This window comes from Mastomys coucha, unplaced genomic scaffold, assembly GCF_008632895.1.
Source record: "Mastomys coucha isolate ucsf_1 unplaced genomic scaffold, UCSF_Mcou_1 pScaffold21, whole genome shotgun sequence".
Classification (NCBI taxonomy): Eukaryota; Metazoa; Chordata; class Mammalia; order Rodentia; family Muridae; genus Mastomys; species Mastomys coucha.
Genome location: NW_022196904.1, coordinates 161,438,852 through 161,459,988, shown reverse-complemented (window position 1 = coordinate 161,459,988; position 21,137 = coordinate 161,438,852). Strand labels below are relative to the sequence as shown.

The window sequence follows — 21,137 nt, the reverse complement described above, 5'->3', positions numbered from 1 at the left end:
CCCCGTCTAGTGCACCTCTCTCCCCTCACCCCCTCCACCTCCTGCTTCCTTTCCTTTCCTTCCCTCTTTTCTATCTTTTGTTTCAAGTTCAGGCTGGTTTCAAACTTACTGTGTAGCTAAAGATGACCTTGACTCCCGGTCCTTCTGCCTCCACCTCCCAAGTGCTGGGAAAATAGGTCTGTACCACCATGCCCTACTAAAACACCTCCTTACTTGATGAGAAACAACACTTTACACTGTATCTGGATTGGCTCCAGAATGCTCAAAATCAAAATGACCAAGTTTTCAAGTTATAATTCTGAGAGTGCTATAAAGAAAGAGTAGTGAGATCTGACAGAACAGGCATGGTCTACCTTAGACAAAACAGGCATGGTCCAACCTAAACAGTGCTTTAAACATTAAAGAACAAATAATTTTGAATGTTCTTCAAGTAGCAACCAAATCATGATTAAAATTCTATAGCATACCATTAACATATTTGTACTTCAATTATGCCAACAAAAGCTTTCTATTATCACAGAGAAAAAGAGATTACTTTGATTTGTTGTGCTTTGCAAGCAATGAAGCAGCTTATGCAAGGCTGCTGCCGCTGCCTAGAGAGAGTACATAGAAAGCAGCTGTACCTGCTCAAGGATATGAGGCTGCCACTACCAAGGAAGAGAAGTCCCATAGCCACACCCTGGTGCAATCTGGGCCTGTGTGTAGATCACAAAGCTACACTCCTAACTAATACACCATTCTCTAGTCTCTATTCTCCCTCACAAGATGTGAAAGGAGATACAAAGACAGATGGTTGTGCCATCAACCAATCAACAGACCAGCATCTTCATCTCAGGTTCCCCAGCTAATGATTAGTCCAAGGTTTTCTGGATATAGCTTTAATTTATCTCACAGCACTCTCTACTGTGCCTGTAAAACACACATGGAATACTGTATGACCTCAAAATCATACTTCCTGATATAAGCACTATAAACTGCAGCTTTATCCGTATCATTTTTAATGCTACTGTAAAACCACAATTATTTCAAAATAGGCTTAATTTAAAAAAATTCCAGAGAATATATTTTTATATTAGTTATCAACTGTGTAAGCTAAACCATATTAAAAAACAGAAACTGCTAAATCTTGTAACTTATATAGAACCAATCACTTCAACAAAACTATACTAAAAAAGAGACAGTAGTATGTGATGTGTTTTGGGCACAGCTTTAGTCTTTTTAGAAATGATCAAGATAGGTTTTAAAGAATAAAGTTACATCATTACTTACAACTTCATCTTCAAATCCTCCAGCCAGGACAAGGGAATAAGCCCCATCATTGCTGCGACCGTGAATTCCACCAACATGTGGCCTATGAACACCTGCTTCGCTCACCTATAAGGTAAAAGGAAAAGATGAAGTATATTCTGGATGGATGAAAGAGTACCAATGGAATCAGACGTACAAAACGCTTTCACATGCATTATTAAACTTTACAGCCCCATCACGTTTTACCTAGAGTTCAACTCTTTCTCATTTTAGTTTTCCCAAATAAAACCCTGAAGGTACTGAGGCTTTTTCCACAGTTCTAGCCGTCGCTCTTGCTTTGAGACCTGCACACTAATAGACCCTTCTGCGCTGCCTTATTTTGTTCCTTTCAAATCCATTCAATCATAAAAAGAATGACCTTTGATTAGTTGATTTCTGGCAGAGTCCTATGAAGTAGTCCTGATTGGCATCATATTCACTACATATATCAGGCTGACCTTGAACTTGCAGTCACTCTTTGCCGTTGCCTTTGAAGTGCTAGGACCACAGGCAAGAACTACCATGCATGGCTCAGAATGGTCCTTTATGGATAACTTTTGATTGGTCTGAGGAGAGGGTGGAGCACCATGGAAGCAGGAAGACCAGTGTCTTGTAGGTATAGTGACCGACCTGTAATCCCGCTTTAGAAGGTACACAGGAATCCCTGGAGCAAGCTGGCTAGCAAGACTAGTAGTATAGGCAAGCCCTAGGTTTCACTAGAAAACAGTAATTCTTTTTTTTTTTTTAAAGATTTATTTATTTATTTTATGTGTATGGGTACACTGTAGCTGTACAGAAGACCATGCGCCATCATGTGGCTGCTGGGAACTGAACTCAGGATGGCCCACTCGCTCAGGGTCCACTTGCTCCAGCCCTGCTTGCACATGGCCCCACTTGCTCCAGTGTAATACACTGTAGCTGTCTTCAGACGCACCAGAAGAGGGCGTCAGATCTCATTACAGGTGGTTGTGAGCCACCATGTGGTTACTGGGATCCGAACTCAGGACCTTTGGAAGAGCAGTCAGTGCTCTTACCCGCTGAGCCATCTCGCCAGCCCCACAGTAATTCTTGATATTGTAAAACTGGTCAAAAGCCTGTGGTCAGGGAGGTCAAAGATCCTCTCAGAGGCTTGTTGCTGGTTTGCTACATAGATACAATGTAGTCATCAAGACTACAATGTAGTCATCTGCCTTCTAGAGATAGGCAGAAAGAACTATTTCTACCAGCAGATTAGCGCTGCTGTTGGCTTACCACTGCACACTCCTGATAGTCAAAGCACTGAGAACAAATGACTGCTAAAATGCCCAGCTGTAAGCTGGACATCTGTATAACCCATTCCAAGACTCTGGGAACAGTGCCAGAGAAGGGGAGTGAAGAGCTAAGAGCCAGAAGAGGTGGGGAAAAGAGAACTTTAGTACTGGATTAACTCGCTCCAAGTGGCTCAGTATCTTAGAATTCAAAAAAATCTCAAAAAAAAAAAATGTTTAAAAAGAAGCCTAAAGCTTAATGACAATAGATAAGAATTCACCAGATAACTTAAAATTATTTCAAATATTACATTTCTAAAAATTTTTCTGAAAAGCTGGGTGGTGGAGGTTCACTCCTTTAATCACAGCACTGGGGAGGTAGAGCCATGTGGTTCTGTGAGTTTGAGGCCAGCCTGGTCTACAAAGTGACTTCCAGGACAACCAGGACTCTACACAGAAACAACAAGAAAAAGCTCTCAAGGATGCTTACCAATACCATGTAACACAGAACCATATGACAAAGAGAGAGCAAAGATAACTGTTGTGTCACTCTAAGGGTATGCTTTCGTCTGATCATGTCTGGGGAAAGGTACTCATTCCAAATAAGATGGGTTACTCTAACAAATGAACAGCATGTGCTACTCACTGAGACCCATTTATAATGAAAAACAAAAGCAAAGGGCACCCGAGTTTTAATTCTATGAATTCTGCCCTTCCAACTACGCCATTTAAAAAGCATACCTGAACTCGGAATCTCCATGTTGATCCAACAGGAATACCAGGGATTGGTCCATAATGATTCGAAGGGACAATAGTACATTCTTTTGTACGACCAACACAAGCCATTCCCTGTAAGTCACAAAAGAAGCTGTTTGAGAAATCAATTATGTAAAAAAGTGTTTTCAAGATCTCCAATTCCTATAAAATGTGAATGAAATAGCTGGATGAATAAAACTGTTACTTACATAATTATCACTGATACTAACAATTAAGTTGTTTAATCTTTTATACTACCACTACCAATACTGAAACACTATTTACTATCAACTGTTAACGGGACAGTGAGAGGAAGGCGAGCTCTCTCTTACCCTGCCCCAGTCCCTCCGGCTCTCAGTACTGGCTGAGGGCATCTTCGCTTTCTTCTTACTCAGTTTGAGTTTCTCCCCAGCCTTAACCACTTCACTGGAGTCAGTTTTACAGGAAGGACAATACCTTAACGAAATAAAAAAGACAAAGACAAAACAAACAATATCTGGTAACTAAGAGCAGTAACAGAATAATGGCCTTACTACATTAGGACAAGTGTTAAAATATATTGGGTTAGACTACAGAGTACCAATTGTCACTAATATAACTTTTCAAAAATATTCACACAATAAAAGCTGATGGTAAAAAAATTCTTGTTTTGCTTCTAAAGTATTTCAAGATTTTGTATTATCCATCCTGAAATTCAGTCCAAAAGCCTGGAGTGTGGGGGGAGGAACATAATGCTTAATCTTCTTACCAACTCTAATATCCGTTTGAAGTTCTCATTATAAAAACTAAAGGAAAAAGAATCTAACAATTAAAAATGCAATGAATACATCTTCCCATCTAACCCGGTTAACAGAGCCCTTAAAGGAAAAAATATATACAAGCAGCCAGTGGTAGCACAGTAAGTACAGGGTCCCTGCCACCAAGATGGCTAACCGGAGAGCAATGCCTGGAGCTCATGGTGGAAGAAGAGAAATGATTTCTTCAAGTTTTCTCTAAACTTCACACTTATACCATATCACATCAACATACAATAAATAACTGAAATGCAATATATAGACAAATATGAGTGTGTGTGAATGGTCTAGCTTTTTGGCAGAGCTATGACAAAGCCTTTGTTCAAGTGTCAGCATCACAAAGTCTAGTCTACCACAGTAAGTGGACAGCATCTCTAGATCTGCCTCAGGCCTGTGTGCTTGTTGTCCTTTCTCAAAAACTGCTTTAATACTTTCTTAAAACCTTGTCTAGAGCAAAAACTGGAAAACTCAAGAGCACACCAACAAAATAATTCACTGCCAAATTCATCTTAAATTTGCATCTTCTTTCATAATTATCTCTTCTATAAGTTTTAGAGTAAAGAATACATCTATGCCCACTTGTCACTCTTAATTATGAGAGGTATCTGCACTATTTGGCAAAAATGTAAATACTTTAGTTCCGTCACCTTGAAAAACCCTATTTGAAAAGTCACCAAATATAATAAAAGTTTTTTCCACTATACACCAAAACAAAGAATAAGTATGAGATGAGACTTCAGAGGAAACACTTACTAGTCATGTGATCATGCAAGTCAATGGCAGGAAGAAACAGAAAAGAGTCATAGCCCTTCTCCATTTTGTTGTCTTAATTTTTAAAACTGGGATGCCTGCGTGGTGTGTGTGTGTGTGGGTGTGTGTGTGTGTGTGTTGTGAACATGCATGGCACCTATGGAAATCAGAAGACAACTTAACAGAGTTGGTTCTCTCCTTGTACTGTGTGGGTCCCAGGGACTGAATTATTGACCTTAGGTCACCCCTGACACAATATCTTTATCTACTTAACAATGTCACCGGCCTTTTCCTTTGTTCTTAAACCCCTGTAGTTTCTCAGTAACATAGGCATCATGTTGGTAGTGAGTCCACAAAAAGACTACAGGAAAGAAGAGCTGTCTGCTTTTCACACTGACACTACCTAGCCACTTGGGGTATCAATATTCGTGATTAGTATATCCCTTATGTTAAAATCTTCCACAGCAGAAGAGGAGGGACATCTCAGTTGTTGCTAGGAGCACACACTGTTCTGTCAAAAGACCAGAGTTTGGTTCCTAGTACTCTCATGAGAAGGCTCACAACTGCCTGTAACTCCAACTTCAAGGAATCCTACACGCATGCACATAATACTAAAAAATACTTTACAAGACTCCTTAATTGATTATTTAAAAGCTTATTATAAATTTGACTAGGTACCTTCTCCCTAATCTTTTATAAGTGGTTTGTTCCTAACTACCATTACCGAGATTTAGATTATGGCAAGTGTATTTAATCTTGGAGCTTTGTTCTACTTAAGAACTTCCTAAAAATTAGATACAATATGCATATAAAACACTGCTGGTATATATTAAGTATTTAATTACTAAGAACACAACAGGAAATATAACATAGTAGGGTGTTGAAAGCCATTATAAAAGCTGACTAGACAAAGCTAAGTAAAAAAACTGAAGGATGGATATTACAGTGAAGGTAAGCATAATGCTTCCAAGAAGAATCAAGTTTGAAAACAGAGACAAGAGTCTGACTTAAAGAGATGAAAGACACTGAATCTGGATAGAATGTAGGGAATTTAGGGAAACAAGAGAGAGAAAAACAGTATGATAGACAGACGGAAAAACAACTAAGTGGTGCCATTCCAGGTCCTTTAAGGGAACTTTAAGGCCTCTAAAGCAAAGACCAAGCAACCAAGTCTGTACTTTTAAATGACTTCATACTCGGGCATGACCAGAAGTCCAAATCTGTAAGTTTACAACACAGTTCAGAGTTGTACAGTAAGTTAATAAAGGTATCAGTGCCAAGTGACCACCAGCTATGGCATTTTAAACACTTTCACATAGCATGTATCTTTAGAGATCCATGTTTGGCCATTGTAATTCCAGCACCTGGCAGGGAGAGGTAGGCAGATTTCTATCAGTTTGAGACCAGCCTAGTCTACAGACAAGTTCAGGACAGCCAGGGCTACATAGCAAGAAACTATCTGATGAAAAAGTGAAAGAGGAAGGAAGAGAGGACTTAAGGACTGAAGGACAGACGGAAGGAAGGGAGGGAGGGAGGGAGGGAGGGAAGAAGGGAGGAAGAGAAGGGAAGAAGGGAGAAAGGGAGGGAGGGAGGGAAGAAGGGGAGGGGGAAAGGAGGGGGAGGGGGAGGGAGGCAAAGGAAAATCCATTCTTTGAAGATCCATTTTGATTATTTGTAGAAAAACAAAACAAAAGAAGACCAAGCCCTGGTGACGATACCAGTATTCCTCTTCCGGGACTCTATCCAAAGGTGGGCTCAGGCAGTAAATGTGATAGGCCATATTGCACTCGTCACACAGAAGCTGCATGTTGGGATCCCGTTTCTCTCCACACTTATGACAAGAACACATGTGACATGTCTTATCTGGGTCTCCACCACACAGGTCACATTCAGGGTCATTTTTCCCTATAAAGAACACAATTATGTTAATGTTACTGTTTTATATCTCTTAGTCCCTTACTACTGACCCATCTCTCTAGCAAATAGCTAAAATATAAAAAAATATAAAATATAAAATATAAAAAAAAACATAAAAAAATCCACTGAAGCAGTATACACCTTTTTAAAATAAAAAACAAACAGGTGCCTTCCCCCCAAAATCCAGGGTAAGGTTTCATAAATGTCTCAGGACTAGAGAGATGGCTCAGTAGGTAAGGACACCTGCTGCCAAGCCAGGTAACCTAAGTTCAATACTCATAACCCACATGGTGTAATAAGAGAATCAACCCTTACAAGTGTCCTCAAACTTTGTGGCACATGCATAAACGCACGCCCTCGCAAACACACACCAAAAAGAAAGATAAGAAAGAACAAATGATTAACCCCAGATTTACTAAATCAGAATTTATGAAATGGGCCCAGTGTGTATGTGTGCGTGTGTGTGTGTGTGGGGGGGTGGTGACAGCAATAAACACAGGGATAGTGTATATTATTGCCACAAATTGCATTATACACATACTGATGTTAAAGACTGGATAAGGACATAAAGAAAATGTTGGTAGAAACACACAGAGGGCCTATCCAGGCTCAGGAGGCAAAAGCACTTGTCTCCAAGCCTAATAACCTGAGTTCAAATCCCAGGATTCACATGGTGGAAGAGAGATTTCCTGATGTAGTCCTCTGGCACCAACTTATATACTGGGACACACATATATAAATAACTTTAAAAATATGTTTTTTAAAAGAGCACACATGGAGAAGCACTTGAAAGACCACTTTATAGAACAACAGCTTATTACATGCTCTTTACTTATCCTAGAATGTGAATTTGTATGGTCTATTTCATAGCTCCTCCAAAAATATTCACTGGTCAATAAAACTACATTTGATCACAAAGGACACTGAGTCTAAGCCTAACAGAAAAACTCATACTTAAAAACTTTCCATCCGCAAAGGAAATAGGATGGGCTCCAGGCTTCTCAATCTTGAAGATTTCATCTACGAACACTACTCGGCAGTCATTTAATGTCCCTTCAGAACCCCTGCTTAAAGAGAGGAAGAAACATTAACTTCTATAGGCAACATTTAAATTATGTGAAAATAATAAGTCATTGTAGAAATTTACTGTTATTTTTCTCACTTATAAACTGATTGAGCTTACAGCTATTAAAATTACCCTGGTTTATTGTTTTTAGTAGGAGTTAATCCTCAAAGTTAGATTTAACTTCAGAGTAATAAATCAGAAATAAAGAAATTCAGAGACTTTATTACTTAGATTATCTGGTAAGAAATAGCTGTCTTATACATTTAGCATAAAAATGAGGTAAATGCACCCCTATTAATTAAAGTAAGATTCAAACATATGTCCAATTTTTCTTTTTCTTTTTTTTTTTTTTTTTTTTTTTTTTTTTTTTTTTTTTGTTGTTGTTGTTTTTTCGAGACAGGGTTTCTCTGTGTAGCCCTGGCTGTCCTGGAACTCACTCTGTAGACCAGGCTGGCCTCGAACTCAGAAATCCAACTGCCTCTGCCTTCCAGGTGCTGGGATTAAAGGCGTGGCCCAGCACTAGGTATCTTTTCAAACATGATGCCACACTTACTTTAATTTATACTCATTTGCATATTCTTCCATTTCCTAATATGACTCTGAACTTGTTCCTCCTTTTAAAAGCTGTTATTATTAATTATGTGAATGAATATGGGTCTGTCTAAGTACCTCACATGAATACAGGTACCTGCAGGAGCTAGGTGTAGGAATCCCCCTTGGAGCTGGAGTTACAGTGTGTTGGGAGCAACCTGACTTGGGTGTTGGAGTCACATGGGTCCTTACAAGAACAAGCTCTTAACCACTGTGTAACCTCTCCAGCCAGGTTTTTCTTTTTTAATCAGTTTTTGCTTTGTATTTGGAGAACATTGTTAGGTACACATGGGTTTAAGAATTTTAAATATTTGCTTTTGGCTCTTGTAGTGAATTTGATATTATATCTTCTTTTAAATTTTTTTTAAAGAGAGTAGCATCCATTTACATTCTCTACTAAATTTCTCATTAAAAATGACTATCAAATAGAATACAGGATCTACAAAGGTACCTGTAAGTCAAGCAGCTGTGAGGTAGAGATCTTTGTCACCATCAGTCACGACAGCAGACAGAACTGCCATGCTACTTTAGAAGTAACTACTTCCTTACATCTTCTCCAGAGTTATAGTGACTCAATTTTCTTAAACTGTACTGCTTGTCTGACTCCCTAAACATAAGGCAAAATTCCACCATGCATTAAGTCTAATCTGTCAATTCTGCACTATCTTTTCTTCCTTGCACTCTGCCTAAGCACTCGAGTCACTTGACCAACACTTCTCACTCTTGGGTTTTGACACCTGTACTTCCTGGGAATGGTGAAGTTAAAATTAAAGATACTCTATTAGAATCTAACACCCCACATGTGTACAGGAGCCCGAAGGCCAGAAGTGGGCACTAGATTCCCTAGAACTGGAGTTACAGTTAGTGATGAGATGTCCTTATGGATAGAGAGAATGAAGCACGTCCTCTCCAAGAGCATAAGTGCTCTTAAGCTACTGGTTCTCAACCTTCTTAAAGCTGCAACCCTTTAGTACAGCTCCTCATGTTGTGGCGACCCCAAACACCTCATCCTCAATCATCATCTTTTTTTTTTTTTTGAGACAGGGTTTCTCCAAGTAGCCCTGGCTGTCTTGGAACTCTTTCTGTAGATCAGGCTGGCTTCAAATTCACAGAGATCAGCTTGCTTCTGCCTTCCAAGTGCTGGGGGTATGCACCACTACTGCTTGGCTTATAAAACTATTCTCATTGCTACTTATAACTGTAATTTGGCTACTGTTATGAATTATAATGTAAATATCTGACATGCAGGATATCTGTTATGTGATCCCTGTGATTTTAAACTACAAAATATATTTCTAGCCTCAAACCACCTTTGCTTCTTTTATGGCTCTTACATTCCTGACATTTCTAAGTAAGAACTTAGTAGTGTTTTACAATTGGGACAGCTATAACATAACCATTATACCAATCAATACTTGCCTGTCCATCTTTCCACTTATGCTTGATCTAGTCACCAAAGCAATTTTCTACCTCAGATCATTTAGATTAGAAATCTTTCTTAAAACAGCAACTTCTTTTCCTTTAAAAGTATTCGTTTATTGTTTGTTTGTTTTGAGACAGGATCTCACTATGTAGCTGGGTTGGCCTTGAACTCAGAGATCCTCCTGCCTATGCCACTCAGTGCTGCAATTTCAAAGTGCCACTGTAGTCATGTTTTTGTTTTTTTTTAATAAGCTCAAAGCTATGAGTTTGGGGTATCTCCTGTTGTATGGTACCTTTTTTATACTTCCTACAATCAAGTATACCCTACCATAGGTCCCCTACAGAGGCAAGGTATTTTGGTGTTTTCTTCAAATTTGGATATATATGTAAACTATAAATAGTTCAGAAATGTGCAATTCAATTGCATCCTTAGTTGAGTAGCAGAATTACACCTGTATTTCTCTAGAAGGGTCTGAAATCTAGTCTTCTATAATATGAGCTATAATTCTAATATTCTAATAGAAAAACAACAGAAAGCTTTCTTCAGCAAGCCCTGATAGTCTCTATCTTATCTCAGGGTTATCAACATGAAACAAACCAGAAGCAATCTATGTTGTGCAGTCAGACGTTCTCAGTTGCAGATTCTCAAAACCAGCATGGGTAATAATCAATGGGCACTGCTGTGTCCCAATAAAACTTTATTTACAAACACAAGCAGCTAGTGGGCTATAGTTTATCTACCCTTGCTTTCTATGTACCATAATAAATGTTGCCCCTAGATTTGTCACCTTTTGCCATGAATGTAGTTAAATACAACATGATCAATATATAAATATGGCTCTTTCCTCAGAAGTGAAATCTGTTAGTGGCATGCTAAATTCCTTCACTGATCAATACAACAAATCTGGTATAAACTCATTATATAAAAAAAGAAATGCATGTAGAATTTCAAATGAAAATTTAGAAACTCCTTAATACATACTATCTTTTTAAAGGCAAATGAGTGATTATTCACTTAAAATTGAGAGAAAGCATAGAGAGGGGTGAAGTAATAACCTCCCAGGTGTAAAGCTGTCTGTAAGATAATGCCCACTAGCTATCACTTGAGAAAAATCTTGAAATGTTCCAGGCTAGAAAATAAAGGTGAAGCTGTCATCTACAGGAATATATTAATATGTTACAGTTTGGGTTATTATTTTTTCATCTATAAGAACTCAACATAGCATAGACTTCTCTAGTCAGACACTTTTATATCCAAGTCTCCAAAAATTATCTTTGACCTTAGAGATGAAGTTATATTCAGTTGTAATAAAAATTCTCAGAATTTGTAAAAATATTCCCCCCTTGAAGATGAAAATTTCTCTCTAACCTAAACTTCTTTAATGCAAATATGTGCTTCATATCTGAGAATTACATTCCTAATTGGTAACTAAATAGCATTAGTGACAAGAACCTTACCCCAGGAAAACTTTCACACCAACTTCCTTTTTGGTCCTTGATATTGTCTTCAGTGTGGTAATTTCAGCATCATACCAAAATCCTCTTTTGCCTGGATTTTCTACATTGTAATTAACCAATACCACATCACCAACATTTAGTTCATTCCACTTTAAAATGGTCCTTGCTCGTGGTCGAAGATCCTTAGCATTCATTTCTAGTATACCACTTTCTGGATATCTGAAGGAACAGGAAAACAACCCACACACAGAGCTTAGGATTATTTCCACAGAAGGCTAAATTTGTATGCACTACATACAAAGATCTAATTTACAGAGTTGAAAAAACAAATAAAGTTTCCAGTGGTGGAGGTAGTAGCACATGCTGGTAAGATGAGCTGAAAAGGTGAAGGGAAGAGAGGGAATCAGAACTCAGCCTGGATTATGTCTTTAAAAAGTGTATACACATATGCATACATATAAACAGGTAGCAACATCTTTTATTACTGGGTATATTTCTCACTTGTACTGCAACTCACAAGTGAACACGAATGAGCTCTCTGCCCCACCAAAGAAGCGCCACGCAGGTGTTTTCATGGTTACACGCGTTAGGCAAGCACACTCCATGTTCTGTATACATCATCCATATTGAGCTGGGATTTCTTTCTGGACACACTGTGTGTGTCTGTGCACATGTGAATATATACCATGCCTGCTGAGACCATCACATCTCCTGGTACTGAAGTTGAAGGCAGTTTTGACAATTCAAAGTGTGGGTGCTGGAAGCCAAACTCAAATTTTTTGTAAAAGCTGAAAGTACTCTTAATGCTGAGCTACATCTCCAGATCTTGGGTTTTTTTTTTAAAATGTAATTTATTTTGCCAAATATTGCTGTTATAATATCCTAAATGAGATTGTGTTTTTTCTTGATGATAATTAAATTATATTTATTAATGATTTTAATTAACAGAGTAAAAGGGCTGAGGAAGCTATCAATTGTTAGCTAAGAGATGAAATAGTAAGAACACAAATCCTTGTTTCATATTTAAGCTTAAAAATATGTCGATAGGGGTTAGAGAGATGAGTCATCAGTTAAAGGAAGTGGAGGACCTAAGTTCAATTTCCAGTACCCACGTAGCAGCTTACGATTACCTCTAACTCCAGCCCTATGGGAGCCCACACCTTCTTCTGGCATCTATGAGTACCTAGTATATACATGGCACAGAGGCATACATGCAAACAAACAAACAAAGTTAATAGGGGCTGGAAAGACAGTTCAGCCATGAAGAGCATTCATTGCTTTATTAGAGCATTTGCTCCCAAGACCAGAGTTCAGTTCCCAGCAACCACGTGGCCCTTCACAACTGCCTCTAACTCTAGTCCCAAGGGACACGACTGACACCCTCTTCTGAAATCATGGGCACAAGATGTATACGTGGTCCACAGGCATATGACGTGCAGGCAAAAATGCCCAAACACATGAAATAAAAATAAATGTAAAAAAATTTTAACCATCATCGCCATCATTTTTAGCAGGCCTAGATGTCAGCTTCTCCCAGATCTTAGAGCTAGTTCATCAAGTTTCATGATTTACTTCATTCATGAACCTAGGTCCATTCAATGGACCCATTTCAATTCCCACTTCATTCAATGTCCCACTAGGTCCCATTTTCCCAGGAAAATATTCTTGATAAAACTATTGCTCTTCAATGTAGTAATGTTTCCTAGTAATGCTTAAGACCAAAAACCAAATCAAATAAGCCCCCCACAATTTTATATGTAGCAGGAGGTAGAACTACTGGGGAGGCAGGGGACCATTTAACCTTGGCCTTAATTCCTTAAGGATTTATTTTGGGGGTGATGGTGTCAGTGCACATCTTGAATTCCAGCTCTAAGGAGGCAGAAGCAGGTGGATCTCTGGGAGATCAAGGTCAGCATGTTCCAGGATAGCCAAGGCTACACATAGAAACCCTGTCTAGAAAAGAAAAAAAAAAAGAAAAGATTGATTTTAGGCCCAACCTGTTGACATCATCAAGCCAACAATACACCTGGCTTCTATCAAACTAGGTCCTGCTGCCCTTGTGGATTATTAGTTACAAAGAAGTAATTAGCACCTGCTTCCATGCCTAAAATAATCAACTGAGGTGAGCCACACTGCTATGACACTTCAAAGTGTGGAGTACAGACCTGGGTATCATCACATTCTCGGGCTACACTTCAGGCCCAAGTAAGGAATTGAGGAACTAAGGCTCAACATTAAACTTTTACAAACCCTTTCAGCCAGTCAGGTTAATGTCATGCTATAGGAATACAACTGTACTCATTATAACCTTGAGATCAGCAGCATTAATAAGGCAGAAATTAACAGAAGAAAACTGACCCTTGCCAAGTAAGAGTCCCATGTTCAGAATCAAGCTGATCTGAAGTTAAGATTCTGGTTGTTGCTTGGTTCTTTGAAATCAAGCAAGGACTATGCAAGCCCATGACTCTCACAATATATCTAACTTACCAATACTGTATGAAATCTTTAATTGGGCTGGGGAGATGGCTCAGTGGTTAAGAGCACTGACTACTCTTCCCAGAGATCCTGAGTTCAAATCCCAGTAACCACATGGTGGCTCACAACCATCTGTAATGAGATCTGATGCCCTCTTCTGGTGTCTGAAGACAAGCTACAGTGTACTTACATATAATAAATAAATAAATCGTTAGAGAAAAAAATCTTTAATCACCTATTTTAATCAAGTCTCTACACTTCAGCTAATAGGGTAAAGGAAGTTCCAGCTTTGGCGAGGGGCCCCAGAGACACTTGGCCATCTATCCTCAGTGCTGTAAGTCCCTTCAGCAACTGCCAGATAACTAGCCTCTGTTCAGACAGTAAATGATGGAGGGAAAGCCTTATCCTGACACAGCTCTGAGAGAGGAGAGAGAACATAAGTTGATTCAGGACCACAGAAGAGCGTTTTGAATTTATTCACGTAATCCCATGGAGAAATCCAAACATTGTCTTCAGAACAGAAATAGCAAGACAGCCATTAAGTAAAAATCTGCTTTTATAGAATTAAAGCTCTTTAAAAACCATTGTTTGTGTATGAATGTTTTTGCCAGTGTGCATGTATGTGGACCATGTACAGATGGTTCCCAGAGGCCTAAAGCCAGAGACCTAAAGAGAGCAACTGTGGCTGGAATTGGAGAAATGCATGGTTGTGAACCACCATGTGAGTGCTGAGCATCCATACTATGCAAGAGCTGTTCAGTGCTCTTAACCTCTGGTCCAGGTAGCCATTTCTTCCAGCATTACACTGAGGAAAACTGCAGACTATATAGCGAATACTCTTCGGAAAATGGAAGCTTGAACAAGTTCTAAGACAAGGCTTAAAGGATTCCAAGAAGCTGGAGTCATGGATCAAGGTCAGCTTCCTTTCTGCTGCGCCACACGGCCAGTCTCTACTCCTACAGGAGGAATCTAAGCACCTGTCTCTCTGAACCTGAAGTCAAAGCATTGTTCCACACATCCAAGCTAGAGCATTCTGGATTTTATCCTACTTTGGTGAGATTCAGATTCTCAACAAGGCTTAAATAAATCAAAAGCTTAAATTTTCCCAATAAGAGTTGCATTGCCCCAAATGTAATAAAATTCTTTGATTTACCCTTCAGAATATGTATTTTTGATTATCCTTAACTAAATGACATCTTTATCAACTAAAGACAACCCATTTTGCTAACAGATATTGATGAATAGAGTCTACAGAATTCCATTCCAGGGAAATGGAAATGAATTTGCATACAATACTGAAACTTCATTTTAATGAGTGGTTTTTAAGCTAAAAATCCCAACCCTCAAAACTATTAAACAAGGCAGTTACCAACAAAACCCCTTTTTTCCCCAAAACATTGCTTCCTGAAAGAATTATGTTTAAATAAGGACACCATTCATCTGTAGGCATGTTCTAGTTTAGAAAATCTTTAATGTCAAGCTGCATGCAAAAAGAAAACATTTCATATTCTAACAGAAAATATTATGACATCCTATGACACCTAAAATTTAAAACTTACAAACAGGTTACTCAGAACTGCTTAATGGGGATTTTACAAATTATATAAAAATACATCTCATTTTCAAACACATTAGCAATGATGAATTACTGTTTTTATAATGGTAGAAACACAACTGAGTTAAAAATAGCTAAGCCCAAAATACAGCACTTTAAAAATACTTACCGAAATAACCTGAGTTTATGCAACACTTCTAAAAGTCAGAGCATTCCATTGTTAGGTATTTTTTCAATGTTATAAGAAAAAAGAACACATCAAGTAGGTAGATGTTCACAGGAAAAAATTAAATTAGAAATTCTTAAGTTTAAAACAAGCAAATCTTATATACAATATTAAACTACCCCAAGTTCTCCTTTTTATACTCATAAATGTGTGCATCTCTCACCCCTCATTAGAGAAGTATCTTTTGGCACATGTGACTAATACAGACACTCACAGCTGGTTGAGTAGTAAAGAGTAAGACTGTCCTACTACCCAGTTCTACATGGATGTATCTACCAAAACCTCATCCCAAGGCACAGAGATCATCATGGAAGAGAGGATGTAAAGACGACAGAAAGAGCTATACGATATCAACAGCAAAACGGTATATGCTGACTGAACATGACAGGCCCGTTCCACAACTAAATTCAGAGCAGCTGTGAATGCATATGTAACACCTGCATGAAACCAATCTGGCAAATAGCCCAGTGAGGGAGGCAGAAGGGGCCAGGAAGTCCTACCCCTGAATGGGGACTACTGACAACTGATGGATGCTGGGAGAGCAAAGGAATTTTTTCTTTAGGGATGTAGTCCCCAAGAAGCTATTCATGCTCCAGCAGGTGATCCTATATCAAAGCATATATAGGCAGCATTGGGCTTACAACTTTAAGAGAGAGAGAACACATGCAGTTGGCAGGGGAAGGTGGCACAGATAGGGAGAAATTGTAGAAGTAGAATGGAATGCTGATTGTATCAAGACAAGTGCATGTACAGAGGTTTCAATTAATTAAAACTAAAATCTAACTAATAAACGAAAGACTTGCAACTCAAAATACTCAGGTTTATTGCATAATATAATATATACTGTTCTTTATATTTATTAGGCTTTGCGATCTCTATTTGAAGAACTGATTTCTGTGCTTTCCCAAGGGCTACCTAGTACAGGTATGAGGAATATGCATCCTAAACAACTTATATGAATATAATCTAGAGTTATTTCTCACCACCTTGCAAGACACACACATGTAAAGAAGTGATTCATATTTAAAAAGTCAAAAAAAAAACCCAACACATATGTATAAAGCTTCTTTCTGAATAAAAAGTTCTCTCACAGCTCAAGGCAATAATGATATCACATGTATATCTAATGTCTTCTAGTATGCTTTTATTATAATCCACTCAGAACCTTGTAATCCATAGAACACTAGAAAAACCTAATTGGAAATCTTTGGTTAACACATTAGTCACAAACAAGAAACAGTGCAATTAGTCATTGCAGCTAGAATGATTCTTGCTCCCTATACAAGATCAACATGACAAACATTACTTAAGAAAAACCTTTCTATCAAAATCTAGAAATCATTATATTTGACAAGATTTAATTTAAAAAAAAATCACAACACATCAATACTCTATAGAACACCCCACGTTTTGCTACTTTATAGAAAAGTTATTTCAATCAAAAAACACCAACAGTTCATCACAATTGCCTCTCTAGATTCTATTTGCAGTAGCCATAACTAAGACTACTCAAAGGCATGTACCACAGGCTAAGACTAGCTTCAAGTGTGGTAACACTGAGAGCAATTACAAACACCACTTCAATTCCTCTTAACATGTTTACAATTAACCTCCAATACTAATTCTTCCCATCCTTCTTACCCATAAGCATATTTTGTCCTAAGTGAATGTACATACTTGTGATACCAGGACTCATGAGGCTTGAGCAGCTAGAACTCCAAGTTCCCAAAACACATAGGCTACAGTGAGAGACCCTCTACTGACTGCAACATTCCTATGGATCCAAGTATCCAATTTCAATATGACCACTTTTATTATGAAAAAACAATTTCAACACAATAGCAACATATGACATTTATATACACAAATCTTTATACCCATTACCTTTTCCCCACAAACAAAATAATGTATGATGTCAGTTATTTTGGTAAACATTAATCTAACTTAAACCTAGATGTGGTGTATTTTATAACCCCAGCACTTGGGGGACAGAATGGGAATGTAAGTCTGTCTCAGCTACAAAGCAAGTTCAAGGCCACCCTTAGCTACATGAGACCCTAACTCAGTAAAGCAGGCTGAAGAAATCAATCAGTGGTTAAGAGCACTCTTTCTTCTTCTAGAGAACCAAAGTTCTGTTTCCAGCACCCATTTTGGGTAGCTCACAACTACCTCTAACTCCAACTCCAGAGGATCTGACCTTCTTCTATTGGATAACTCTTAGGCTCTGGAGTCAAACAATTTCATGAATATAACCTTTGAAAAATTGTATAATAGAGCTGGTTTCTTCATGAACTACCACTATGCTACAAATTATATGAGTATCCATGTAAGAAATGATCTTAGAGCTTGGTATGTAAAATTTAACATTATCAAAGGATGGAGAGAGAGCTCAGGTGTTAAAGTGCTTGCCATACAAACATGAGAACCTGAACTGAAGCCCCAGTACCCATGTAAAACACTGGGTATGACGGTTCACAGTTGTAATCCCGACACCAAGGAAGCACAGTGAGCATGGTGACTTGTAGACAGGGCTAGAGATTCACTGACTCTCTACCCTGCCACCCCTCTCAGGGGACATTTTTCTAAAGCACTGTGAGACTCTGTTCTATCCCATACATATTACTTATTAGTAACAGGAAAACTGGCTGTCCTCAGAATTCTCCCTCAGTCAGTCTTATAGGCATCATCAGGAGTCTCTGAGGACCTCTACTTACCCAAGATCACTGTCCCAGTTTTGTAATGACCTGCTAGATGACCTTAAAATGTCATTTGAATTTTTCACATCTTGGCTATTTAAAGGATATATGACAGGAATAAATAATATTCACGAAGCCACAAAAAGTAAATGGGGACAAGCTTACCAAAATGACATAAGGAAAAATTTGTCCATTTCCTTTTCTTAATGATTTGAAATTGCTTATATTCCTTTGACTTATCATTACCTTTAATCCTTCTTCATTTTGTTTTCTTCATATAACACCATCAAGAGAGTTTTCAGGGTTGAAGATAGAGTTCAGTTGGTAGAGTGGTTGTGTAAAGAGTAGGAGACATGTATTTGATTCCCAGTACCACATAAACCAGCCTGGTAGCACATGTCTCTTAGTCCAGCATTCATAGTCAAGAGAAGGAAGAAGGAAACTTAGAAGTTCAAGATAATCCTTGGCTATATAGCAGTTCAGGGGAAGCTTGGGATACATGAAACTCTGGCCTAAAAAAACCAAAGGGTTTTCCTAACACTTATATTTCCCCAGGATTTAGGATTTTATCGTGAGGAAAGGGAGATAACTTTCCTCCCAGGTAAACTATGTATGGCCACTAAGGGTGTTTTTAAAAACAACTTAAGAATTCATTAAAATCCAAATCTCCAAATAATAAATTTCTCTCCAAATACCATGTTGGTAAGATTCTAATAAAACAGGATATACTAACTGAAAGGAGGTAAAAAAAACAACTACTCTTGTGTTAGACACTTTGTTAACCACATACTTTATTTATATTAGCTGCCATAAGACGTAAATCATTGATAACAGCCTAACCTAGGTGTAATACTGACAAGCTACACATTCTTCACAAGAAGCCTTCATCAACTGAGCCTATATTCATCAAGGAATTTTCAGAAAAAAATATAAATATAAATATATATAAAAACATCAGAAAAACCCATACCTTAAAAACATGTCAATATTAACTTTTGCATGAACACTCTCTCTCTCTCTCTCTCTCTCTCTCTCTCTCTCTCTCTCTCTCTCTCTCACACACACACACACACACACACACACACACACACACACACACACACACACACACAACCTTTAAGTTTTAAAAATAGGGTCTTTCTATACAGCCCTGGCTGTCCTGGCACTTACTATGTAGACCAAGCTAGCCTTGAACTCAGAGATCTACCACCTTTGCCTCCCAAGTGCTGGGATTAAAGGCATGTGCTGCCACATCTGACATGTATCTATAATTTTGAGAGAAAGTGTCAATGATTCCTAGTTCAAGGCTTTTTATGGTTTGTTGTTAAAATCCTTCTACATTTTGATTCTGAAACATTTATCATTTTTCATAGATTAAAAACTGTTACTGCTATAAGTAGAAAGGAATTGATAGATACAAGGAATGTCTATGTATCTTGATCTGATTCTTCAATGAGTTTCCTTTCCCAGACAGAATTCAGGTGGTCTAATAAAATATGACTTTTATTTTAAAAATAGCTTTTCAAAGGGCTCGGGGTTTACATCAGTAGTAGAGCAGTTACCTAGTTGCTATATCCCTCAGTTCAAACCCCAACCTCCAATTCAGGGGGAGTGAGGAGTCATTCATCCAGGTACTGTAATCCTAACACTCTGGAAACTGTCTGGAGGTTCACAAATCCATGAGTTTGAAGACTCTGCCTCTCAGTGATTAAAATTAAAGCCACTTCTGGGTATTTTGAAGTGATAATAAGCACAGCTTATGGAAGCTACTGCATTTGCCCAGTCTATACTGCAGCATTCTGACATAAAAAAAAGCTTAATAAACAAAAACATAGGTCACTGAAAAAACTGTAGTGCTTAGTATCATAAATAGGATGATTGATAGTCTATTTACAACATCCTAAGTGCTCTGAAAATAAAAACTATAGTGAAAACTCAAGTCATTTACTGTAACTACTAATTTTACAAATTCTCTTTACAACATATCTTCTGTATGTATCCCAGTTTACAGCTGAAAAACGACCACTGTTTATTCAATGGCCATGTCTCAAGTCAAACCGTTCTTTCTCTTGAGAGATTTGAAGTTTGGGTGCTCCTATATTACTGCGCAGAACCTTCGAGATGAAGCTTTTACAAGCAGAAATTAACATGATTCAAATTCTTCAAGTTAAAGATGTAGGTCTCCATTGCTCTTCATCATAGATTTACAGCCTTACATTTTAGGTCCTACTCTGACTATGCATCTGCTCACATAGGTGCTGTAAGACACTGGAGCTGGAAGACAATATTCGACACAGTACAGTACAATTACAGCATCCTCTGTTTGACAGCCACATCACGTTCCATTCCCTCCCTTGAATCCTGCAAGCCAGCAAAAATGACTTATTACAACTTGTACAGACAGTGGCATGAGTCAGTACCCCTAGATACTTTGGAGGCTGAAAAAAAAAAGGACTGTATGAGACCAGAAATTTGGGGCTATACTGAGCAACAAAGAAAGATCCTATTTTCCTTTGTTTCATTGGCTATGTTTTGTTTATTTTAGAAACAGGATCTTGAAGCTGGGTGTGGTGGTACATGCCTTTAACATCTAACCTGCTTCTGCCTTCTAATAGCACTTAGAAGGCAGAAGCAGGTGGATCTCTGAATTCAAGGTCAGTCTAGTCTACAGGACAGCCAAGGCTATTACATAGAAAAATGCTATCTCAGAAAACAAAACAGAACAGATAAAATAAAATAAGGACTTGGTTTGTGGCTCAGGGTGACCCTAAACTCATGCTTTCTGAGTGCTGATATTCACATGTGCTCCCATGGCTGGCTAACTAAATGGAAAAAAAAATGGGGAGGGGGTAAGTCCGTTTATATGCGCCACTAGAGCAATTCTTTTCTTTTTCTTT

At 38.2% G+C, this 21,137-nt stretch overlaps 1 protein-coding gene across 3 annotated transcripts in view; it reads right to left on the bottom strand.

The window, feature by feature from the left end:
- Positions 1-21,137, bottom strand: part of Uhrf2 (ubiquitin like with PHD and ring finger domains 2) — a 67,861-nt gene that overhangs the window by 16,768 nt on the left and 29,956 nt on the right. For 2 of the 3 annotated variants that reach the window (XM_031390078.1, XM_031390081.1), the window contains exons 4-9: positions 11,289-11,507; positions 7,706-7,818; positions 6,553-6,739; positions 3,623-3,746; positions 3,276-3,383; positions 1,270-1,374 (exon numbers count right to left, since the gene is read on the bottom strand). In XM_031390078.1, coding sequence (XP_031245938.1) covers positions 1,270-1,374; positions 3,276-3,383; positions 3,623-3,746; positions 6,553-6,739; positions 7,706-7,818; positions 11,289-11,507 — 856 coding nt within the window. The remainder of the gene's footprint in view (positions 1-1,269; positions 1,375-3,275; positions 3,384-3,622; positions 3,747-6,552; positions 6,740-7,705; positions 7,819-11,288; positions 11,508-21,137) is intronic. The other variant, XM_031390079.1, reaches the window with a different exon arrangement.